The sequence below is a fragment of the Anopheles funestus genome, chromosome 3RL (genome assembly GCF_943734845.2).
Source record: "Anopheles funestus chromosome 3RL, idAnoFuneDA-416_04, whole genome shotgun sequence".
NCBI classification, from domain to species: Eukaryota; Metazoa; Arthropoda; class Insecta; order Diptera; family Culicidae; genus Anopheles; species Anopheles funestus.
The window spans coordinates 77,190,244-77,217,231 of NC_064599.1; the positions used below are offsets into that span (position 1 = coordinate 77,190,244).

The 26,988-nt window shown below is 42.7% G+C and overlaps 1 protein-coding gene across 1 annotated transcript in view; it reads left to right on the forward strand.

The window, feature by feature from the left end:
* Nucleotides 1-26,988, forward strand: part of LOC125768155 (ankyrin repeat and BTB/POZ domain-containing protein 2) — a 79,718-nt gene that overhangs the window by 30,447 nt on the left and 22,283 nt on the right. Inside the window, exon 3 of the mRNA XM_049435447.1 lies at nt 20,202-20,778. Within this exon, the coding sequence (XP_049291404.1) occupies nt 20,516-20,778 (263 nt within the window). The 5' untranslated portion in view covers nt 20,202-20,515. The remainder of the gene's footprint in view (nt 1-20,201; nt 20,779-26,988) is intronic.

Consider the following 26,988-nt stretch of genomic DNA (forward strand, 5'->3'; position numbering starts at 1 on the left):
CGTCACGGTTGTACTATAAAGAAAGAAGCGAACAAAAAAAACACACACACACACACACAAACATACATTGAAGGTAAATCAAAGGTAAAGCATAAGATTCAGCTTTTAACCAGCATGTGCTTCACAGCATCATAAAGCGCACAGAGGGAGAATGGCGCGAATCGGCTTGAAATGGCACACGGTACAGATGAAGGTGCAAAAATTGACTCTCGGTTTTTTTTTGCCTCCCCTTGGGCACGATTTCGATCACCGGCACACACACACACCGGTTGGTAAGCTTTAAAGCACCCAAACAAAAGCACCCAACTAGCTGGCCCCTGGGGGGTGGTGGGGCCGACCATTAGCGACGAGAGCGACGGGTAACTCGATCAGAATGCTCGTATACGTTACGTGTTAGACCTTCATTTGTTTGACTTCGACACCCTTGGGTCGGATTCCCGCACGGGACTGGTCGCGATGGTTTCGTGCGCTACTCGTTTTTGCCATTTTGTGCTTCCCTTCGCCACAAATCAGTTTGTAGGTTTACTTTTTCTGCCAAAGCGTGTGTTTTTTGCTTCTCTCTGCTTTTGAGGTCATACAGAAAAATGTTAGATGAAAGAGAAAAGTAGATAGATTAACCCTTCAAGGGTGTTTGTGTTTGTTCTGACAAGTGCGACTTGTCGATGTTTCTGAAGATCTTGTTCAGGTGGCAATTAGCTAACACTTAGTGCAATATTTATTTTTAGTACAATTTGAAATGAAACAACCAAGCAAAGGTCAAACAAAGCTAAGTTTAACAAAACAAAGCAAATAAAAATTCAACCATTAGATACCAATATCAATTTCATCGCGGGCTGCACATTTCAAAAATACCTAAGCAAAACAAAATGGCGAACAGAAAAATTATAAAATACGATCTTAAAGAAAACTTTTTCCTTAATTTGGTTTTACATTTAAAATAACTCAAAATCAATAACTCCAAAATAAAACAGTATTTTTTGAGAAAAAAGTAAAAAAAGCCAATCATTTCTGCATTCAAGGGTTAGGCTCTATCATCAAAACAGAGAACTGGAAGCAAAACAGCAACATAAAAACCACACATGTGCACTCTCACCTCACGATATATTTTCTTCCTATCTTTGCTTTTTCACAATAGAGACAAGAAAGAAAAAAAATACCACATACATCGGTCGATTCGTTCCATCGGTCGTTCAAATCACCAAGCATCAGCTTCAAATAATTAAAGTTTACTATTGAAATTAATTAAATTTAATTTCTCACCAACGACGGCGACGATCCCGCCCGGGTTTCGGAATCACCTTGAAGCGTCTCGTTGGTCGCTGACACTAATTTGCGAAAGAAATAAATGTACGATCGTTAAATCGCGTAGAGAACCCTTTTCGCGGCCTTTGGTTTGTATGGTGCAGAGTCTAGCAAGAATTCACATAAAATCCGTGCCCTATCGGGTCGGGTAAGGTTTGAACAAGTGTTTGCACAGAACGTTCCGTAAGCACGAGCGAGCGTATTGGAAATTAATTCCCATTATGTTTTTTTCGGGAATGGAAATTTAAATATTTGTTTGTAAACGATGTTGCGTTTCTCCAACCGGGCGAATCAAACACGATCATCGTATTATGTTTCCTTACGTGTGTTAAGATTCTAGCTGCTACGAGATCCATCTATTTATTTAAATCCTTTAAAAAATACCTTTATCAGATTATCGTTTTGTTTGAGCTTAACGGACCGCCAGGTGTTTTAGCAGCTTAAGCAAAGAGTTGTTTCGCTTCACTTCGTAGGTGATTGAACTGAACCGTTTCTAATGCCGCACGTTGTATGTGTATGATTTTTGCTTTTAAATTATGTGTCACTGTTAGGTGTATTATAAATTCTCGCCAAATGAAAACGCAAAAACAACACTAATCGATTAACATCCCTTTCCAAACCGCACCGTACCGAACGGGTAGGGAGGTTTTCTGTTGGTAACGGGACGACAGTGAGGAAGAGCTTTAATTAACATCGCCATCAATTTTACGAGCTTCGTACCCAACGTGTTTTATAATTGCCTGTCCCATGTGGACGTGTCTGAGCATTGGTTGTTTCAATTTAATATGCATCGAAACTGTCAGCGCACCAGCGTAGCTTTGTTATTCAGAAACTTAAAAATTCGACTCTATTTGCTCGTGATCACTTGGTGACTTTGGCTTCCTTCGTTTCATCGTCTCGTTTGGAATGTGTGGCGCAATCGTGTGCATCTAGAATGAACCTTAGACTAGATCACTCTATGCTTCAAAAATTGATACATTCAGACGAGGACCACATTTGGTACCATTTTTCATACGACGCTATATCTCTGACTCATGATCTGCTTAGTTTTATTTTTTTTTCTCTCTCTCTAAGCACTTTCATTCCCTGTACGCACCGTTGCTCGAAAGGTGATACAAATCTGCTGTGGAATGTCGATTCACAAGAAATGAAAGAAAGAAAAAAACCTCACCACAAAAGCAAAACAATGACGAAAGCAGAAAAAGCGCTCCATTGGGCACGGTTTTTGGTGAGTTAATTGAAATTCATTTGTCAGCTGAACACTGAATCGATTTACGCGTCCTTGTCTGCCTTTATGTTTGCAGCATGGATGTTCGAAGGTTCGAAAACTCGAGAGCAGAAAATATGACTTAAGAACACTGGAGGGAAGCTAAGCTTCTTCCATCACTGCGAAGGACAATAAGAAAAAACGTTACAACAGAAGAATCACATCAACATTCTGGCACGCGGCGCAAAAGCAGACCAGCACACGACACGGACCGTGTGCGTGTGTGTATCACATCTCCCCGCGGGCGATACATATCTACCGAAAGATGGTGGATTATGCCGGTGTTCTATGACAAATACGATCAGTTGTTTTTCATCCCCAGTTTCCCCCACGTCCCCCGGGTGCACACCCGTTTATGGAATCTTTTTGTCGGCATCGTCTCCACCGGAGTGAGTTGATTTATTGGTGGTTTTTGGTAAAAATATTTAGACCACCATCGCCATTGCAAACAAACCGAGAACCGAACGTTCTCGCCGGGGGTTTCCTTCTGCTCCGGACAATCCCATCTAATCTTGTCGATCGCTACCCTTTTATGCTGCTCCAGTTGCTGGCCACCGTACTGGTTCGATACAATGGTTCTGTCTCTTTGTTTATTTTTCGGTACCCTAGCACTCGACCTCGGTGCCGTGATTCATACGTGGCTGTTACGAAATGTCGGCACGAAACAATGGAAGGTCTTTGTTTTTGGATGTGAAGATTTTTTTTCTTCTCCTCCAACAACCGTAATCGAAAAGAGATAGAAATTGAAAAGAAAATCGTTTAAAAGGACAAAATATCACGCAGTACGATAGAGTTACATAAAAGACTTGAGCGTGAAGTAAAGCGACGAACCCCGTTTTGAAGTGATTTCAATTCATATTCTAATTCTTTTTGCTGATTTATTCATAAAAAAAAATAATCATTTTTGTTTTTTCTTTACAGGTATGAATTATGAACGAATCAAAATCTCATAACATAGTAAGTAACAACGATCGATAGTAAGTAAGAGATTTGTAGCACAAACTAAATCACTCAAAATACAATCAATTTGACACATATTTCCTGGTGTTAAATTCTATCACACCGAATAACTTGGATTTCACGTTTAAAATATTGCTCCCTTTCGAGCAGTTAGAAAAGAGTCAAACCGAAAAAAAACCGGGACACAGTCACAGCTAGCTCACGAAACGACCACTGTGCCACCACTTTCGAACTACATCAACACGGAAACCTGTTTCGTTTGGCCACAGGCTGTGATTTGTTTTTATTGGCTTGTTGGCTCTGGTGTTTTTTTCCTTTCTTTAGTTTCTAGAGTCTAACCGTTTTCCGTTTCGTTCGATGGATGAAATTAAGCAGATCAGTGCTCCGGCTCCGAAAAAGAATAAACATCGGTGCGGGCCGTTCGAACAACGCACGCAACAACACTATCATTAGCACGCCCCAGCACCTAGAAATGTGCGTCCCTTGGCGCAATGTTATCTATTTCCTTTCGACTTCCGTTGAGCGAGATGGACGGATTCGTTTCGATACGTCCCCGAACGATACACCATCAGTTGTGGTCTTGTAAAAATGCCAATGAAATTGATGCCCTGCCAGAAGGAAAGGATGTATTTTATTCCCTTTTTTTTCTTCCTTTCCCTGTGCCTGTGTGTTTGTGGCCCCAAAAACTGAAGGGCTCAATAAAACTAAACCCATTAGGTTGATGAGAGAAGTGTACGATCGTGTGAGGAAAACAAAAATCGATCGCTGAACTTTAAGGAAAAGGGGAAAGAGATGGGTGAAAGAGCGAGGCAAGCAGGGTAGGATCAGAGTAAAATTTGGTTTTAATTTTCAGCTTGGACGATTCGAAACGAAAATCAAATCTATTCGCCCCGTTTCGTTTTTCTTCCTGGCACAAACCCACCGAAAACCCACCGCATAACTACAATTAACTCAAGACGAACAGAACGTCTATGATGTTGATTTTTTTCTCCAACCCAATCTGCCTTCTATTCTGTCCCCATTCTCTTTACCTTCTTCGATGTTACTGTTTAAAGGCAATCTGTTTTTTCCTCTTCATTGGCGCACTCTGTACACACCGTCTGTTGACTTCCATCAATCGCTCGAGAGTTCCATCTTACGCCTGTTACCGCACCTGATTCGACGCACCCGAACCACGGGAGCATAATTGGTCGAAACGTTTAATGACTGTTTTGTTTTGATCGAATACCCTGTCTCGTGCATCCGCGCGTAACATGCTAACGAACGGGGCTCACGGGTGAGAGCCAACTAAAGATTCATTTCCTTTAAGAAAACTCTGCTCTGTAAATGTGAATGTATCGGTCCGGCGTTGCTTGTCGCTTCAGGTTGCGTTCTGGTTCGTCATGGTTCAAGGCTTTATGACACTTGCCAGTGTCGATGCGTACGATTAAAATCGCATTTCGTGGCTGCTTAAAATTATGAAGATTGTGTTAATTGTGTAATACACTTGGTGGATGTGCTTACTAATTACAAACCCGTTTGACTAACAGAAAAACTAACAGAACTTTCGACTAATGGAAAAGCCTTGGAACACTTGTTGAGAACTTATGAGAACAAAAATTATGTTATTTGTTTGATGCAACACCATCAGAACAAAATGACACAATAGAGCTGATCGCTGTACCCGCTGTTTATCAATTAATATGCACTTTTGTAAGAACACCCATTAGCCAAGCCGTTGCATTAGTCGCCTGGCAAAACTGCCCGACAGCTTACGGCAAATTTCCGTTCATCATCGTGGCGTTGCGCCACGCTCGTCGCAATCCCGAGAGCACCGTGACCTAATTCCCCCGGTCGATTCCGTTTGTGCGAACGACCCGGGTGCAAAAACCACCGTAATCAGACGCGGATCGTGGCGAAACGTGCACGGGCAAGCGCGCGCGTCCACGATGCGGGAAACGTGAACTTATAATTTAGCTCGGATTAATCGGTCCAGGTACGTCGCAAGCCACCACGGGTTTGTCCCCACACGGGCGGTGGATTTGCACAAACACGCGTCGGAAAGAAAGTCGAAGGACGGCACGGTTCGGACCGTTGTCGCTGATGTCAGGATAAATGGCGCCTAATAATCAGCAAAACAACCTAATGGCCGGAGGAATCTGTTCCAGGGTCCAGGTTTTCCTTCAAGGCTGCGATGCTGCCGGGCTGCTCACAGGTGATCCAACCGTTTGCCCGATACTACTACTGCTGATCCGGTAAAAGTGCCTCAACACGACTTCCGTGAGCTGCGGGCTAGACGTTTGATGGTTGTAATCGTACGCTCTGTTCACCGCAGTGTCTGCTGGTGGAGATGAATTAAAGACCCGCATCGATACGGTAGAATGGTTTGTTGGTTTGGTCGCCATTGTAATCGGCTTTGTTTGTCCAGCATTCTTATGCTTTGTGCAAAAAGTTTAAGTTTAGCAAAAGCAACGTTTAAGTTTTTTTTCTATCCACTTTTTGGGGTGAACATTGGGTGAACAAATAAGTTTCTGAAGTTTTTCTTCTTAAATTTGAGGCTTTTTACTACAAACAATTCATGGAGGATCAAATCTTATCTGAGCCGTTTCTCCGTAGCAAGGACTGACTATCCGGCTATATCATGTCATGTCTCGTGGCATGACCTGTAAGGTCTTTAAGTCAAGTCTCCAAACCATCAAACAAAATAGCCTGGTTCCTCATCGTTCCTCAATGAGGGTTCCTCGGGACACCTCGTAGGATTTTCTCGGAGCGAATATTTGGCTTTTATGTCTATTCAGCTTAGTCATCAGCATTTCATGATTCATTGTTGTTGAGAGATGTCTAAATTATAGATATGACATTCCGGCACGCAATGTACCAGTGGCACCAACATTCGTAAAACGCTGGAGAATTACTTGTCGACCCAATATATTTCTTCGTTCTATGACTTAAATCTCCACAATAAGACCTAACTACTATTTCCAATGACTATGTAACAGAAGGCAAAAGTTTTCTTCTTAGCTCTACACAACCTCAAGAAGTCTTCGTCTGTCATTTTTGGCTGTACTTGACATTATTTACCTGCAGTAAATTAATAAGTCTTGCATTCGAGGTAACGGTCCGGATGGGATTTGGTGCCCAGTCCTGTCGTGTAAGACCCCGTGGCGCTACCGCATACACCAGCTGGCTGCCCGAAGCCACCTTCAGCTATCTGGCAGTAAAACCTCAAACATGTTCTGATCAGCTATGTCTCTCCAATTATCTTTATCTGGGAAATCGAATCCTGCGATGTTGGGATGTCAATCTCATTTTCTATCAATTTAAGTTTAAAAGTTATATGGAAAGTTCACAGCGATAATAATCCCTTCAACTCAACGAATGAATAACGCAAACGAAAACAGCTTCATTCTTACGAATAAAAGACGCATTGACCCGATGCCAAATGTTAATCAGGTGATGCATCTTTTGTGAAATGATAATTCCAATTTTACAACAACACAACCACCTCACACGCTGTTCCCATTTCCCCGTTTTTTGTTCGTCAACACCTTTGCTAATGATTTTTCGGAACGCAATATTTTCGACCTTCATAATGGCCATGTTTTGGGGAAAAATAATTTCCCTACACAAAAGCGAACCGAGTAACAATTCAACCGGAATTTGCAAAAAAACAAAAAAAATGCTTTCCTGTTGCAAAACACATTCAGCACGCCATTGTTCGCTCACAGGGGAAAACTATTCTTTGCACACGACATCAGGCATAATGCATCCGGTGTTGCTACACCTGTCGCCGGAAGCTAAATGTTCATTACGTGGACAAACGGTTTAACTTCTGACCGGGACACAAACGGTGCACAATGTTGCACTGCACATTCTGTACAATGCTGTAATTACAATGTGCTGCATTATGGGCGAAATTTGAAGGTAAAAGCTTACCTTGGAAGGAAGAAATACATTAGGGTAGGGATTTAAACCTTGGCCTTTGCCTGTCACTTACTCTTCCTACGTAGCTGTTTTCATTATCATTTATGCAATCAATAAAAGCGACATAAAAATCAAGTATGAAATTAACTTCACCCTGAAGAAGCGTAAATCGATTTGCTTACAGTCATAAAATTCCAAATAAAGACCTTCGTCGGAATGTAATGTTTCGCAGTGAGTTAAACCGATGCTTATCTACTGTTCGCGATCGCAGCCGATGACATCAGCTTACGAGATCTGGTGGTTAAAATATGTACTTTCCATTCAAATTTGTCAACAAAACCGATGTAATCGTCTTCTCTGTCTTTCTCGAGTTTGGGTAGCAGATTGACCTTGTGCTTTGTGGCCATTAACGAAAACACATAATTGGATAATCGAAAAGTACTTCCTCACCACAAAGATCTCCTTTTCACCAATAAAAAAACTGGAAATCTTTATTTAATTGACCTTCTTTACTTCATTTTCTGAAGATGATTTCTAACCTAACAAACTGCAAGGTGCACTCGAGCAGCGAGGAATCGTTTAATGAAGTGCAACCACTTGGACGTACAAAACGCTGCCAGCTAATTACGACAACGTGTTTCGGGGGTTTTTCTTGGGGAAAAAAGCACAACTGCTCCACGGAACTTAGCGTGTGTCTGCCTGTACACGTTGTTTTACACCTTTTCGTTCACAGTTCGTTCTCACTTTTCTCTTCTCTGATCGGTTTGGTTTGAGTAGTGCCTTCCAGACACCATTCTTCCTTTCAATTTTTGCTTCCCAAGTTAGAACCCCCTTCAAGACTTCACCTCTCTAAACCGATTGCTGTTAGGTTCGGTTTGAACATGATTCATCATTAACATAAAAAAATCATTTGCAACGCCATTTTTCTTCAATGCCCCCGTCTCCCCCCTTTCTATCGCGGGCAGATGGCAGATGTTTTTTCGTAAGCCTGTCATTCTTCGATCATTCCATTTCTCACCAAACGCTGAAAGAACAATTTCTGACCGATCTTCTTTCGTTCGGGTTTTCCTTCATGTTTTTTTTGTTTTTAGAACATTCGTTACATTGCGGCATTATGATGTTGTGAGATACCTTAGAAAGCCGTTTATTTATGGTAAACAAATTTTCCACCAAAAAGCGAAGAATTTTCCCAACTTCTAGCGACTAGAACCTCAACAGAAACATTGAAGTACAGCCGTAGAAGACAATTGAGCGGCGTAGTAAAATAGCGAAAAAATGATATCATAAAATCTGTAATTAAACTTAATTAGGCGTGTAATGTTATTATTAATTTCTCACATTAAATCCCAACCCTAGCACCGATGTGGGAGAAATAATCTTGTGTTTTTTTTTCATCCATTTTCTTCCATGGTTCTTCATGCAATAGAAACCAATGCTTTCCTTTCCTCGTTTTTTCGACTTGCCCCTAGACACAGGGTCCAAAAACCGATAGCTATCGTACAAAAGCCAACCCGCTCAATAGCCGCTTTCAGTCTGCTGGTGGCCGGCCCTAAAGGATCCCCTGCTGACATCCTGCTGTGCTTTCGTTTTATATGTAAAAAAAGCAATCCCTTGCGAGAACCGTGAACCGTGGCATCTCCCACTGGTTTGCGCAATCTGCGGGCGAATGACTTTCCTGGCCCGGCCCAGGCCGTAAAACCTGTTCCGGCACTGGAGAAGAGAACTTTGATCAGGACCATGCGGAAGAGAACCTGGAGCGTGCGCTCGGTGTGTAATATCGATGCCCAGGTTTGATTGTGCGGCGCTGATAAAGCGTTTGGCAGGAATGTTGGCCAAACAGATGGGCCAAGACCAAGAAATGAAAACTTGGAGCTTAATAGAAAGAAGCAAAACTAAACCGAGGGAAGTAAGATGCTTCAAATGGTTGTGTAAATTAATCAACACACAATTGTTGCCGTGAACTTCCCTTCAATTGTCCACTTTGAATGGAAGTAATCTTCTGTAACAGTAGCTACAGTCCGAGCATTGAGTTGTGTATTACAATGCACTTAAAATGAATACTGTCCAGTAAATAAGTTTAGCACACGTTTCCGGTTTATCGTAATATGCATCTGCCATCAGAGATACGTGCCATATCTACCTAGTTTATTACACGACGTGTCACACATCAATTCGCATTCACGGCCACACTTAACGCTTCCTCCACAGCAGCAACATACATCAAAAAAAGCTGTGAACACGCGCTCACCATAAAGCTGCCCCAATGATCGTTCATCAGTGACATTTCTGTGGCGTCTTTTAAAGACTGCACATTCAAACTATCTCCGGAGCGGGGTAATGGTCCATTTTCCGTATCCGTCCTTCTAAAAGCCCGACAGCCATAATAGTTTGCATCATCATCAGCAGCAACAGCACTTTCACGAGCTGGTAGAAATCCTCTTTACTGAAGTGCATTCGCATTGCAAACTTTACCCAGTTTTTATGTGCAACATTATGGATGCAATGTATCCAAACATTTTCAGCAATGTGCAGCTGAGCGCTTCAATTTGATAATTTTCTTTCCTTTGTAGCGTACCATTTGACTGGTGCCCTTCGACGTGCGAGGGCACTCGTTGGGCCAGATCATTGCAGCCAGACAACGGAAATGTCGTGAAGTCAAAATGTCAAAATCGTTATGGTTCAGTGCAGCGAGGAAGCGATTGTTCGGTTTATGTTTTTGCACTAGAGCACTTTTCCTGACTGTATACAGTGCCGGGATGCCGTTTATTCGGGAGGGGTACCGTTTTAACCGGGTACTTGGTTTATCCGTGCTACTAACAGATGACAACGTCAAGCTAATTTTGACAGATTAATTTCAAAACTGATGATCGCGATCAACGTCTTTTAAATTATTTAACATATAAATTGCGATGATCATACAAGCTTCAGTGTGAGCAGCTTTTTAATTACTTATCTAGTTAAAAACATTGGGGCGGCCCGGTGGTGCATGTGATAAACGGCGCCAGTCCACACGGCCGGACCGGGTTCAAATCCCATCCGGACCGTCTCCCCGTAGCAAGGACTGACTATCCGGCTACGTGGTAAAATAAGTCTAGTAAGCCAGAAATGGCCGGCGTGACCTGTAAGGTCGTTAAGCCAAGAAGAAGAAGTTAAAAACATTAGCAACTATGTACCGGACCTTACAAAAAAAAATTCTGCGCATCGGAATGTTCGGTACACCGCAACTGACCTCCTCTTGTCCAGCTATAAAACTTCAACACATTCTTCAATCTGGCTCTATTTTTACCACCAATTCCTCGGCGCCTTCCTACTAGAGTCGACCGGTAACACCAGATACCCCAATCATATCACAACCGACGAAATCTGTCGCAACGTAGTTTCCGCTAAGCAGGGCATGGTAATAAATAAACGGTCCGATAAATTTATGGCTTTTCAATTGAACATGAAAGGCGATCCTATAATTTGAACCTCGGTACTCCACGGGCTTCACGGGCAATGTGTTCCACCCTGCAAGCTCCAGTGCCAGCGTACCGAACCTGATGCAATATTGCCCACCGCTCCGGTACGTCCACAAAGGAAATGGTTAGAGTTGCCCAGTGTCCCTGTACTGCTGAAAGCCAACGTCGATAGAGGGTGGAATCATTCTTTGCACAGGAGTCCAAGTGTATCATGGGGGTAGGAATGATCGGGAATGGCGAAAAAAAAGTATACTGATCGTGAAATCGTTCAGCGGGGAGTGCTAATGTTGATGCTAACAAAAAAAAACAGCGTTGACCACAAGAGTAGTTGAGTAGTGCACGAATGGTGGCTAGAGCGTTTTAATCGAAATCTAATCGCAATCGCCACCACAAAATTGCAGCAAATTAATGGATTTGTTCGTTGCCCGTGCACAAACAAACTGTTTTCCGGTTAATGCAATATTAAACGCATTGCCGACATTGGAACTCAACAGCGAGTCTCCAATAAATATACATATACGTCTGTTTGATATGAATTTAAATAGTTTAAGCTGTATCATTTACTGGATTATGTTTTTAACCTATTTGAAGGAACAAACAAACAAAAGTTTGTGTGCTTAAGCAAACGACTAACGAAATCGGTTAGCATTTAGTTAAAACCTTCACCAAACACCGACTAACTCCCGCATCTCCAGCGGTCCTCTTGGACGGCGACTCTCCAATGGACGGCGATAGAAGTCGGGAGATAAATTACAAGATGCAAATTGATTTATTGTCGGGAATGTCAAGTTGCTAAACTTAATCCCTTTTGGCACAAGGTTTCGTTGTCGTCTTCGCTGTTCTCACCACCGTGTAAACCATCGAACCATCGGTGCCGTTCGATCTACGATCGTTCCACTAGCCGCGTGGACAAGATTTGTCCAGCCTGTCCTATATCTCGTTCACTCTCTCTTTCTCTCTCTCTCTCGCTCGTTCTGCACATAGGCTTCCTCTTTAAAAAAAACGACAACAGTGCTGACATCTGTACACACGTTGTTTCTAACAGCGCGTGCGTTGTACCACCAGCTTTTCCAGAGGATTATGTGCGCCTGCCACTCGCACTGGCAAAGGAAACCCATCGTGAGCAACAAGCGTCAAAAACACTTTAGACAAATCATACCGCTTGCGTGTCGTTATCCTTCTATTCAGCAAATGGGGCTAACCGGGGTTCGGGATGAAAAAGAAACAACAACGAACCTTGTTGGACATATGGTAACGATGTTTTCCTTCTTATTTTTTGTTGCTGTTTCCAGTCCAGTCGCTAATAATATGAAAGATATTTCTACGATTTATTTCCAAACGGCTTTTTGGCTTTGTGGCTTCAAAAAACCAAACCGGACACGCTGCGAAGAAACTCGCCCATTCTTCGCATGAAACATGATTTACATGTGATCTGACTTAACGAGAGCATGTCCGGGGCGAGCATGTATTCCCCCGTTTTAGGATGGACGCAAAATTTACATTTCATCCCCAGCCGAGATCGCGATCCTCTATCCAGCCACGATGCGTATGCCCTGCCCACACTCGAGACATTCGACCCGGGTGCATAAGGTTTCCATAAATTTCACTCCCACCACTCGGTCCACCGTGGTACACTAATTGAGAATACTGGTCACCAGCACCATTAGACATCTTCCTCCAGTGATCACTACATTGGCGTTTTTCTCCTTGGTTTCACTTTCTCCTTCCAATCGAAACAGCTTCCTTCCAAAAACAAAATTCCATATCCAGGATGACCCTTTTACCAGTGCAAAACTTACGCTTTATCAACGGTTCGACCTTCATTTCCATAACTTTCCGGTTGTCCAGCGATGTCCAGGCAACTTTCACCAGCAGGCCGAAAATATTACACAAAAAAAGCAGCTTGGGCGAAAAGCAAAAGGGCTCTGCCACGCACAACACCATTGTCATTTGCCATGTTCCAAATGGTTTTAAATTCGTCGACATCAATTCGTAAAGGGTGTCTAGTGTGTGTTCCGTGTGGAATTCTTCCGTCGGGCTGTGCACATAACTAAACGGTGTTGGTGGTGCTTGGGTTTAATTGGATGTTCGTCTGTTTTACGGTTCGATGACTGTGTTGTGCGATGTTGATCACCGGTCTGTACGTCACACGGTGGGAGTTCGGTCCAAAAACCCCTCCCGAACTGACAGCTTGGACGGGACTAAAAGGCTTCTGGATCGAGATTGATGCAAGTTGTGTGTTGTTTTTTTGGATGTCCATTGTTAAAATGAACTTTTGTACCAGGAGCATGTGTTGGGTAATGGATGGAACGAATTCCACACCCTAAAACGGAAAGACAAATTTGATCACGGTTACGCTTGTTACGCTTCAAACGTGATTTGCTCTTTGTTTTCTGGCCGATAGAATAGTGAAAACCTCTGAGCGGGATCTTTCTATTTCCGTTCTCCAAAGTGATGCCAATGTCAAACTAGACGTAATAGAACCAATTTCTTATCCAGGAGGGGCTGAAGGTGTATAGATATGGGTTTTCCACGCTGTTTGGAATAAAGTCCCTAAATCTTGGACATAATTATATTTTGCATATTCAACCAAATCTTTAAATGAAAGCAAAAAAACGAAAAGATCTTTAGGTCTAGTTCATTGAGGATCGTAGATCGAATCTCAGCTGAATCCAGGATGTTATGAGATACATTACTTAGTACGTCATTAAACCAAAAATAAGTATATTAACTTGTATCTCCAAATATCTTCTAGCATTTTAACCTCTCAGTTTGATCACCAATTGATTATCTCTCCCCACTTGCATTGCTCATGTTTGTTGAAAACAATCGATTTTCCTACGTGAGACAGTATTTGGCACATGTGTCTTGTAAAATGCAGCTACAACGCCTACAAACATTCCATTGCCAATCAGCAATCATTTCCAGGGCTTGTTCGCGTGCTTCTCCTGTGCCTTTCCATCCTCTTCTGCCCAAGGAAACACATTCCTTAAGCAGTTTTTAAAAACTCCATTCCCTTACATCCCAAATCTCCCACCTATTTTGCAATCGACAGCATTGTGCTGCATTCGTTCACGCTCGTACACAACTTTCTTCTCCAGCCAGCCTTGTCCGTGAATGGCAGCAATAAAGATTCATATTTTATTGCAACCATCACCGTGGGGCCGGTGCCATACCAAACGTTTTCTTCCTTTTGCCGGATTTATCACGAATAAAGTTCGGTTGGAAAGACATTCCAACCATATTTATCATACTTGCACACTGACCGCTTCATCGTTGAAGATGCAGCTATAAATGAATATGAAAAAATATGAGGGAGAGAGATTGGTGGGGAAACAAAATATGAAGCCATACGAAAGAATGCTCTCGAAATGGGACCCAATGCGTTGGAATGACAACGACTTCACACCTTCTGCTGGCCGCTCTCGAGTTGCGTCCATATTCATCAACATATTTTATCCACAATCATAAAGTTGTTCAGCTGATGGAATGCCCCTATCTCCCTCTTTCTCCCTTTCTCTCTCTCCCCCAGTCTGCTGTGAGGGAAATGAAGTAGACACGCTCGAATTCGCGTAGAATTAATCTTTATCAAACGAAATGTCACCAAAGGGCAACACATCCGTTGAGTCGTTGCTCATCACGCCCCTACAGACACGACTAAGTAATAATTCAGATGACTATCATATTCATGCCAGCATAACGTGCGGGCTGGCATGATTATTAGCATCAATTAAAATACACGCCTCATGGGTGGGGGTCCCTTTTTGTGGGGTGATGTTGTTTTTTTTTCAAAACCCCTTGAACCGCATGGGCCGTGCACCAAAACGGCGCTGTTAATTATTATAATTACGTCCGGAAACCGTTCGGGAACCATATGGTCGCACCCATCGCCGTTGTTGGCTACTTCATCAAACGACTAAACGGTTTAGAATCCGTTCGAAAACTTTCTATCCGCTTTGCCGGAAGAAACGATCGCTCGGAAATATTCCCATCGGCGTCCCATCGACGCGTCTGTCTCTGATATGTGATCTGACTAACGATTACGCACAGCATCAGCAAGCAACTCCGGCAGCAAACCCATCAACCGATGTGGACGGTTTTTCACCTGGTGATTCTTTACCGCCGTCCAATCGAATTAAAGCTAACGGCAGTCTTGTGGCGGAAGTGTAACTGTGTGTGAGAGAGAAATGGTTTTCCAACCCAATGGCGGAAGAGATCCAGCGAAGTTCTCATCATTCTTTGTCGGTCGAGGGGTGTTGCATAAAATAAATGCAGCCCGGTTTTTTTATGAGAGACCTTATGCTGCTATTATCACGGCACACTCTTGCGAACATTATGTTGGGTAAATAATTGTTTACCACAGGGAGGAAATATTCTTCCGCCCTTGTTTTTTATTAAACTATAATTTTTAATGCTGGCTGAATGTTATCGGCATTCATCGCTAAATCATTTAATAATTTGTTTATGTAATTCCCTTCTTTTTATAATAAACTTTTTTTTCTAATGCATCTGTACAACAACATTGTAATCATGCAGTTTGCTCGACTGTTTCAGCTATCTCTCCTTTATGGTGCATTTTAAACAACCACAATCGAACGATTCATCTGAAATAGATTGGTTGATCGGTCCTTTTACGGAAGCAAAACCCCAGCGTAACTCGATCCCACCGGACTGATGGACCCTTTCCTAGGATGTATAACTCGCAAACTGACAGTTTCCGATCGATGGGTCACCCCGTTTGTCCCATCCCTTCCGTGCCGTACCAAGAGAACGCACCCTTCATTAGAACGCAACCCCCTAATATGGCACGGGAACTACTTAATGACTATTTGGTGTTATTTCAATCGTGACCGACCCCTTTTGTATAGCCGTCTAACCCACCTTCCCGATTCAGGATAGGTTCGATCTTTAACCGACTCACCGTGCTCTGTAAATGGAAACGTGTCGAACGAACCAGTCGGTCCTTGACCGACAGGTTGATACGATAAATTTTCCGATAACAGGTTTTGTGTTGTTTTTCGGGCCAAACGGTCAAAATGGTGGTGGATGGGCTTCCTGTAACCCACCCCTAATGAACCCAGTTTGATCATCCGTCAGCTGTATGGATCGTTTTTTTTTGGGGGGGGAAAAACAAAAGCAAACCAAAGCTTCCCGCTGGGAAGCACAGAAAACAATCCCTTCGGTCCCGACCAGCTAGACACCAATAAAAAAGCAACACTAACAAGACCGGTACGCACACCACGGATAGAATTTCCATTTCCTTCTTATCGATTAAAACTGTTTCGGAATAGAAAGCTTACGTTCTTTGCTCCGTAATTTCGTAACACATTTAAATATGAATAGCCACCGATCGGTACGATCGGTAGGTGATTACAGATCTGCATAAAATTGTAACGACGCGACACGCTATAACTACTAAACCGGCGCACTAAAAATGCTATAAAAAGTCCCATTTCAAAGCGACTGTACCGCGGTGGTATAATTCCCATGCAAACACCAGCAGAAAACCAGTTACCGAATGATAAATATGCGAATTGAAATTCAACAGCTGGATTACTAAATGGTGGATTAAACGAAACATTTCTGTCTGCAAACGAGCTGAAATGTGTTCAACTCACAACTGATTTAGCGTCATTTGCGCCTGGAAGGTAGGCTTTTGCATTACATCGTGCCAAATAGGAACGATCGTTCCAATTCCAAAACCCTCTTTTTAGTAGTTTATAAACTAAAAACAAATTGCAATAATTTAATTTTTACATTTTTCGTACAAACAACTACATTATTTTTAAAAAGCGTGCAGAAAATTAGAATGTTAAATGGGAATTGCTATAAAATACTACTAGCTGCCTTGGCATAACTTCCTCAGCAGTGTTTAATGGCCATCACTTTCGTTGTCTATAAATTGCATTTATAGCATAACACCATAAAAAACAACCCCGCCATGAAGTAATAACTTCCACTTCCTTACACCTTATACCATTTGAGCTTAAGAGTCAGTCAGCAAAAGCATCAACAGCAGCATCGGTGAACAAAATACGACATCCATCCCCCGTGGGCAGCAAATATCTGGATGGAACAATTGCGCGTGAATCAAAACGAAGGTGTGTCACGCAATCGATCAAAACGTTAATGATCCTCGCGCTTGCCGTTTGCATTCCGAACCTCTGACGTTCGATGTTCGATCGAGCAAAAAAAAAAAAAGAAAAACACAAGGCCCGTCGACATCGGCGACGGGAAAGCATCAAGCAGCAGCAAACCAGACAATCTGGCGGAAGAATACTTATGCTCGCATAAATTATGCTTCCAGCAAGAGACAAGAACGAAAGGAAAGAACAAAAAAAGAATACACACCCTACAAGCGCTAAGCACCCTTCTTCTTGAGTTGTGATCTTCGTTCATGCGGCCAGCGCCGTTCAAGAACTTTACAAAAAACCTTAACCGAAGCACACCGTACAGCGCCTTCAGCGAAGAGAGATTGAGGTTCCAATTTACCCAAGTTTGCGTTGATTGCATGAGCGTTTTCTTTCCTTTTTGTTTGCGATCGCTTCCCACTGTAGCGAGGCGAAGCTCAAAATCCAGACAACATAATTTTGTCAAAAAATGCTTTCTCCTTGCGATTTTGCTCATCATCTCAATGCCCGATGCTGTCCCGACGGATGCCCACGGAGAGCATCGCGATGAGCCACGAAACTTGTTTCCTACGGTTTCTGTACGTTCCATTTTTTGATCGAATTCACCACGCACCACTGATAGGGGAATGGGACGATACGAAAATGCCGAACGAAGTGAAAACTGACGAGTTGAATAGGTGCTGGCTGGAAGACACGCGTTAGATCCTACGACCGAGTTCCGTTTATGGAAATTCGTTGCCCCAAAATGTTCGACAACATTAGGTGTTTGTTGTGGGGACCGGTTTTTTGCGCATCTCCGTTCGAGCTGAGAACTGAGAACTAAATGGTTTCCCGGCTTCCAAAAAAAAACGACGACGCCTGTTAGAAGCAGTCGAATCGAATCATTATTTTATTCTCATGTGTTTGGTGGAATATTTTCCACCACATTCTTTTGGCCACGTCCTACTATCCTGACCTTATGGGCGGGCAATACATCCTTGCACGAAATGCAGTGCACCAGTGCAGTGCCGTAATTGCTGCTGGGTAGAAGTCACCTTCCATTCCGAAACGGGGTCTTTTGGCACGGTGTACCGTACACTATCTAAGAACGTAATCGAACTGATTCACCGGCTGCAAAACGACGGCAGCAGCAGCAGCAGCCACCACACCACAGACACAAAAGCAAACGGCAGGTTCACCCTTGGGTAGATGTGCCTCTTTGATAATCACCACGTATCTTGCCTGCATAATAAAATTAAACGCTGCCAGCAATACTGTCAAACCCTTGCCATACACTTTTACACCGGCAGAAGGCACCTCCAGAACTTGCACGGCACGGGACCCACTCCATCGCCGTCCGTGTCCTTCACCTTTCAACGATATTGCTGAGGGTGATGCGATCCTCCAGAGTAGTCTCAAAATACCCACCAACAGTACTGCCGAGCATCACCAGACGCGGTGTGTGTTGGGTCAGTTCTGACAACGAATCAAAGGATGTAAAGATGGCTCTCGATCGATTCTACAAACGCTGACCCGCGCGACCGGGTGTTGAACTGTAGACAACCACCCGTACCTAGCCCGAGGGCAGCAAACGGTTATCGTGATTTTGAAACTCGATCATAAACAAAAATACCTTCAGAAGAGAAAAAAAACAGAACCATAAGAAGAACGCTAAAGATAAGGAACGTTACAAGCAGTTTCTGACACAGCGTGTGATGTGATGGTTTCAGCCTGAACTTCAAGTTCTATCATCAAATCGACTTACGACACGAAACAAGCGCGAGCTTTGCGAGGGCAAACTCGAAAGCATTGTAAAAGTTGGGTAAAAAAAAGTTTTGATGTCTTTTGTTGGAGAAAATTTAATAACCTCAAAAGCAAACACAAAACACATCCATGGGAAAAAGCTGCTCTTGGTTGATGGAAACTCTTACTAGGGATTGGATAGAAAAGTTCCCTTCAGCAAACACAGCGCTTTTGTAGCGCTCCGTATGGAAATGAAAGCTCCCAAGCGTTTGAAAAAGCTTTGAAGGAACGATCGTACGGAACGCTTTTACAGGGTTCGTCAATAAACTTGGTACATAACAAGTACAATTATTCTTCGGTCGAGTGGAAGAAGCAAATCTTTAGATCACGATTTTTGTATAAAGTTCATAGCTTTATACATAAAGCATGGTTCTATAATTCTAATTTTAACCATCTTTCCAATATACTGTATTATATTCTTGAGGTTTTCTGGCATTTATTTGCCCATAGCAAAAATACTCTGTCCAGTTTAGCCTTCTTTTCAACATACGTTTGATCAAATCAGGCGATATGTCGGTAGATTGATGATAAAATAGTTTCATTACAAATTCTTCTCTAATGGAAAACCCTGCATTCCGTACCGTTCCGTATGCTGCTGTAATAATAAAAGAAATACAATTAATTGCAACGTGCTGCGCTTGGTGTATGCACCCCGATTGCACATTCCATGTTTTATTGGCTTCAAACGACCTGAAGTAAATAAAATTTCACTGACTTTCTACTCGCCCAGAAATCACACTCGCATTGCCTACCATTTTAAGCAAGCTGGGGACCGTACGTCCTTCATACCAGTTCAAAGCACCAATCATCATCGTTCGCATCCGTGTTATCCGTGCCCTTCCTGCTTCATCCTTTTTTCTGCAACAAATTGTACAAAAGAAAACTCTTTCCAACCCGTCGTAAAACCATCAGCAGCATGTAAAATGAGGAGAAAGAAAAAAAAAGCATACACACACTCACATGCCAAGCACCCAAGCAAATGAAATGTCGTTACTGTGCACATTTATTTGCTCGATTGACCCTGCACTCGGCCGGGAACCGTCAGCAACTGGCCGGACCGGTCAGAACCCTCGAAAAACCTGAATTTTCGCTCTTTCGCCAACTTTTGTGTAGCCGTGTGTATAATTTATGTTCATGTTGCATTCGAATAAATTGATTTTCCTACCATACAGTAGGGGCCGGTGCAGAAAGGGCACACACAAATTTTTAGCAACATCAATTCACCAGATTCCCATTCCGCGAACCCTTTTCCGTACACGCTGATGCGGATGTTTGTATTTCTTTTTAATTTTACTCACCTCATTTTTTTCTTATCCTTGTTCCTTTTTTCCATTTCTTTTTCTTCTTTTTTTGTTCTTCTTTTGTCTTCACCCATCTGGGGCATGTTCCAATTTTCAGACCGAGGGCTTATTTATCCCGTGACAACAAACAGGCGCGACACAACAGGTCAAGCGAAATTCTTTTGCACCCTTTCGCCCCACCGGTTCATCATTGTTCTCGTGTTCGAGCGCAGAAAGGGTATAGAAGGAGGTCGTAACCAGAGGTAGAAAAAAAATCGGAACCACTGGCCCAAATTTGGGACTCCCTTCTCGGTAGCAAAACTCCAACCAGACAATCAATACACAACGATCCTTTTGCGGAATGGACACCCGGTGATAGTTGGCAACGGGAAAGGAGTAACGCGTAACAGGGTAAACCGCCATGTCACCGCCATGAGTCATACGACAGTATCAGCGAGCGTCATACAGGCGGTTGGAACGCCGGGTGCAGCGGCGTCCACGGCGGGAGGACCACCGGCAGCCGGAGCAGCTTCCGGTACGGGCACGAACGGGAACACCCATCACTGGACGTCACACGCCGGCCGGCACAGCTGGGATCCGGGACGGATGGTGGGGGTGGAGCATCTGGCCGGTGCCCTCAGCCCACTCTGCATTACCGATGCCAATCACGAGATCGTACGACCAAAGCCCAGACGGTAAGTAGCGCTATACCGTAGCCGGTTGCCGTTTTTCTTTTGCGCACGTTAGATGTTCATGTTCAAGTTTGCGCCTTGCGGGTAGGCAATCCGCATTACACCTACATACGACTGTTCAGCCGTGGGTAAAAGCTCTCAAGCGAGGGTGGAATCTAACGGCGAAATCTATCATATTTATTTCAAAATGGCCAAAGTTAATATAAAATTTACTTAATTCAGTAATAGTTACTTAAGTAGTTCTTATTTAAGTTTAAAATATTTTCAAAGAAAAATGAAAAAAACATTTATAACAACATTTTTTACAAAGAAACATTAATCGCTCAAGTTCGATCTTCTTTGATCACCAATATAATGTTCTCAAAAACTAGTACATCGATCTTCAGCTGTAACCTACCACATGCCACCAGAGTCATCTGCATATGATAACAAACATAATTAGCTAGAAAGGATCAATATGCACCATCAAACACCTTTACAACCCCAACGAATTAAGTTTGACACACTTTCGGCCCTTAGCAGCTTGGTCTATTAGTAAAATTAATGATATGCTATATTGCCCAACTGCAGCCGTCTTGTGCAATTGTGCTGCAGAAGCTCAAAACTTCTGCAAACTATTACGAAAACGCTCAACTTCACCTTTAGTTGCAGCTTTTAGTTCAGATCCCGCTAGCCCGTTCTACTTCACTAGTGTACAAGTGTGGTCTAAACTCAATGGTTCTTATAATAGCAGGGTATGGTATTGTGCAGCTTGTAAGACAGTCCTCATAATGCCCTAGAATAATCCTTCCACCGCGGACAGCCGCTTTTACGCAATTGTCGTGGCGCGTGTGTACAATTTCGCGTATCAATTATATTGCCGTTGACACGAAAAGTTCTGTATCCGCTGCTGCTGCTGTTCTGTTAATAGCTCATCATGCACTGTAACATGTGACAATTACCGGAAAATCCTCCAACTTCTAGTGCACGAAGAAAGTAAAGCGTGTGCTCCGAAAGAAGGTATTAAACCCTGTCATTAACTTTCGCTCCGCGAAAAACCCGTCACTTCGCTGACCTGCGTTATGACGGTGCACCTTACAGCGCGCATCAACATCTGGATGGGAATCGATTATTGCACCTTCAATGTGAAGCTTACTCTCGAGAACAGGGCGAAAAGGAAAGGAAAGTACAATTAACTGCGGTGCATACCGATCCGAGGTATCTCATCCAAAAAACTTCAGTTCGGTAACTCGTTGCAAATTGAACCTAAGCTCCCAAAAACGAACGACTTCTATTACGATTGTTAAAGAAAAAAAAAACTTGTCCGATTATCAACTGTCACTCCGGCTAACAACTCATCTCTGCTAATTAGTGATAGTAACAAAAGACTGTCTCTTTTCACTGCGACAAGACAAATGTTTCGCTCGGTCGAGAAACGCTTGGAAAATAATTAAAACTGAACCGTGCGCGCCCAGACACGGGAACTGATAAAACAATGCTGGGAAGCCCCGGCCCAGGAACAGTCGGCAGTGATGCGATGCGTCCGTAATTCACTTTCGATTTTATTCCTTATCTTGGGGGGAAAAGGCCCGAGTCTTTTTCGTCTTTTTCGTCGGTTGGAACATTTTAGGGAAAATTGTGCACAAAAACTACATAACGCAAAACCCATCTGCGTCAACAGTTTTTCACACAGCCATGATTGTATAACGGATGTGCTTTCTCTTTTGTTTTTGGATTACAAACGAATCGACCAGAAGCATTCCTGGTGCTGAATTATCATAAAAAATTTGACAAACTTCAAAGCTTAAGTTGATGATGAAACGCCAGCTTTAGCCACTTCTATGACCGCTATATTCTACGGATGATCGAAACACATTAATTTGCTACTTTTCCTGACGAAATGTTCCTAAATTAAATGAATTAGAAAAGACATAAAACATCACAAGCTTAATTGCAGGTCCACGTTGATGCAATCGTTTCGACGTAGTTTTTTTCGTCTTCTCTCCGTTTTTTGGGGAAAATGTTAAATATATTCACTCAAAATTACCTCACAGCCATCAACTACTCAACACACCTACCTGGCGCGGGTATTAAGTGGCTTTACATTAGCAATGCAATGATTTTGTAAATTCTCTTCCGTTCTTGGAAAAAAAAACCCGCGCGCCGAAAGGAAGGAAGAAACTATCTTTCCCCCATCCCAATGGCGTTGTTGATTTAATGTTGCACTTAGAAACATGTTGATGATGACACTGATTCTTACCACCGGACCGTAATAAATGGTGTAGCCAAATTGCGGCTACAACTGCCAATTGCGTTGAATAAAACATTCATCACCTGATCACCCATCTAGAAATGGGTCAGTTCGCATCATTATGCCCGCTGTAGATGATTGTTTTACGACGCTGAGAGACAAAAAGGTTTGTGGTAATAATCCGGGATCATGAAACCCGGTGGAAGAGTGTGATAATAGGGATGAAGAAGTTGTTAAAGTTCTGTGCCCCTGCCAGGCATGATTGTGGCACGTTTAATACAATGTAGTAAATGGCAATGTTTATTGCGCAACATACAATGATACTGCTGCATATGATTACAAATTGCATGCATTTGAATTGGTTGCATTATTCAATAAGATTAATGCATTACATTGATGCGTTACAGGGCTTTTGAGTTCCTGTGAGAAAATTGGTGGCTATTTGGAAGAGTTGAGGTTGAATCGTTCTTACTTTATGAATTCTTTGCAAATTGAAATCGATTCTATTGCAAGTTTTCCTAAATGTCACATTTGACATGTCCGAAAGCTTTATATATGTGTCAGTTGAGAAAGCTTTGGAAGGATTCGATTTTATCTTGCAAAAGCTCAAGAAAAGAGCAAAGAATTCTAGTTAAGCTCCAGATGTTTGACTTCAACTTGAAAAGAGTCGAGAAATGGTAAAATATGTTCCATTTTAGCTCAAAAAAGCTGTTTGTAGGTAAATACAAATAAAATTATTAATTTCCATGGTATGTTTTACTTTTCCTTTGTTTACACAGCAAAACAAATATTGAAATAAATACAACTGTTGTAAAGCATCAAGATCAAACGATAACGACAGCGCGTTCGTTTTTTGCACAAACACTTCCTATGCACCGGTAAGCCACTTTCCACGGGCACCGGGTCTTTCATCACCATCACCGATGTGCTGCACCGTATAATTTGCTGTTTGCAAATTGTTATGCCTTCCAGTGGTGATGCTGCTGATCTAAACAATGCATAACAAACTCCCAAAAAATAAAATCCAACTACCAACCATACCCATTCAAAACACCTCAAATCCGGTTCGCGCATTGGCTTTTCTATCCCCATTTTGTGGTCGTAAGACGTTTCGTGCGACCTGCGCGAACCGCGTCTGCTTCGGGTGGCAAAAAAAAGGAACCAGGCTCGGAAGAACAAAAACCGATCAAAAATAATGAAACACCGCACCGCCAAACAAGCGAACCAGCCATTTTCACGGCCCTTTTCAATGGCTAATTTTGTTTTGTCCCGATATCTGTTGAAACGGGAGACGCAAAACAAAGCACCAACAGAAAAAAAGTGCCAAAGAAATTGCAACAAACGGATCCACCCATCATTCATGCTCTTGCCCGTTACATCATGTCATCGAAAAGTCGGAACGTGCTTTTGTTCAGGCAGCTTCGGCAAACCCCAACAGCAACAGCAACATAATACACAATACTAATTTAGTTTTTCCTGCGCTAAGCACACCCAAAACCCATCACCCCAAAAGGAAAGTGAGAAAGTGTGGGAGTTTTGGTTCGGAAACTCGAACTTCCAGTGCATTCTGTTCCACCGGAACAGCGTACGGATTGAGTCGTGCAGATGATGTCCAAACCATGGCAAAAACACTCACCCAAAAGGTAAATAAGGTACAGTTTTCACGCCAGTACTCACGCCACTCTCACGAGACAGGCCAGGCGCTACCATAACCAGCATCACGTCACCCCGATGCTTTTCCGAAACGAACTTCAAGGTGCCCAATTTTCCGACTCCACCAACTCCACCACGCGGGTAGCTGAGGTGATAAGCAACAACAAACCCCAGCAGCTGTCGCCCCGTGTGTTTATGCTCCATTGTGCAGAGCATTCCGCATTCTGGTGGCTTGATCGCGATCTCTCAGAGCACTTTCTTCGGTCGGTCGGTCGGCCCCCGTATACAAGATGCCCTTACGCAATCACGAGAAATTGTGTGCGCTTGGGTGCGGCCAGGGAAGTCACGTGGGAATTTTTACCTAAAAAGAAAAAAATAATAAAACAAGTTCATATAATCTCTACTATCTCATCGGGATCGGGGAAAAATAAAAATGAAACTGTTGCGATTGCGATCTACATTATCGCACACCCGAAACATCAGTCCCCGGGGACTGTCTTCACGTGCTTTGTAAAAGGGGGGGAAACTGTTTTCCTCTAGTGTTAACAGGGCGTGGAATTTCCTTCTTAATTTTCCACCCCGCCCGGAAGAGGATCGGTGCGGTGCAAAAATACACACAAATCGATGTACTTCTTCTTTTTCCAGTGGTCCTAAATCAAACGCCACTGTTTTGCATTTGCTTCCACCTGTGTGTGTGTGTGTGTGTGCGTGTGTGTTTTCTTTGCTTTTCCTCCCAAAAGCCCCTCACACACTTTTTCCCTTTAAAGACCAGGAAAAAAGCAAACTACCCATCTCGAAAGGGGAAGGAGCCCATTCCGCATACGAACAACACGCGTCATTTGTAATGGAGTTGTTTTTCTTTCAAAAGGTTTATTTCCACTCACACACACAACCCCCCTACCCCACACAACACGCTCTACAGCTTTTCCAGTTTCCTTTCCATTTCATCTGCTTTTGCTTTGTTGTTTTGGTTAAAAATCCAACCCCTTCTCTTCCAATAAAAAGGTAACCACCACCGCCACCTAAAGGGCCATCCCCTATTTCATGCACATTTTGTGTAAGGTCCGCATGTTTTGCCATCATTTCCTACCCTGTCGTCCATTTAATTGGAACCTTCCGTTACGGTGCGAGAGCGTGATGCGTTCAATTAGTGCATCCTCCCTGAAACGCCACCACGCACCCCGCTGCTCCATCTCACTTTCATTTAAGGTAAAACCGCTTCATTTACATTTTGGCCATTAGTCGCTAGGGTTATGATTAATGGCAGTACGTGTTTTGATTTTCACGTACAACGTTTTCCAAATAGCGTTTTCCATTCGGTTTAAGCGATTCTGTTTCGGAATGAAACAATTGGAGCGATTAGCTTTGCAATTTTTTGCTAATATTTTTAGAAAATAACTTTTGTGTTGGGATAATGATTTTGAGTATTTTGTACGTTAACTTAAATACTTCTTCACTAGAAAACTTTTGATATAAAATTATATAGATCGTCAGCTCAAAAGATACCTTTTAATAAGTTTTAGATAGCATGGTATAATCCTAATATTATTTTAATATTTATGTTTTGGTTATTTTTTATCTCTTTAGATTATTTTAATCTCTTTTTTGGCATGTTTTGGCATCAAAATATTTCTATGTTATGCAAAGGCACCTCTTGCTGGTTCTACACTCTTCGTAGAATTTGATGATTTACAGTAATCGTAGCTTTAACATCATTTTAAGGAGAGTAGGTTTACATCACAGAATAATTATGTCACTCTAGAGGTGCTTTTTAAATTTATTGCAAAAATATTATGAGGTCACAGTGTGTACGCTTTTCTTAAACCATAAGAAAAGACATCAAATCCTTATCTAGTCATGTTTACGCCACTGCAAATAATACGTTAACAACCGTTTTTTTCTTCGTCCGGAAACAAACGACCAAGAATGTGATCACAAAGCAAAATGCACTTCACTACTCACTTCCCCAAACGAGCAGATGAGATGCGTTGAGTTCCTCTTTCGTAATAACATATCGTGCTGCTTCCAGACGGTAAACAATAGCCCCACAATCCGGAGGAGTTACTGTTTTGGATAAATTTAATGCCTCCGGGAAGTGTAACAAAACCTAACCCAGCACACGACAATCGCATTTCCCCGTAGAACTCCCCACAGGATCACACACAGCTGATCCCGATGATCATCACCCTGATCACCATATCGCGATGATTCCACCTTTTGCACACGCCTTTTTACACACGTTTCCATTTCTAATTCGTAATATCAGCTGGGGAAATCTGCACCCGCTTGGTGGGGGTTCCTTCCTTTTTCCTCCCGTACGAGATGGGGTT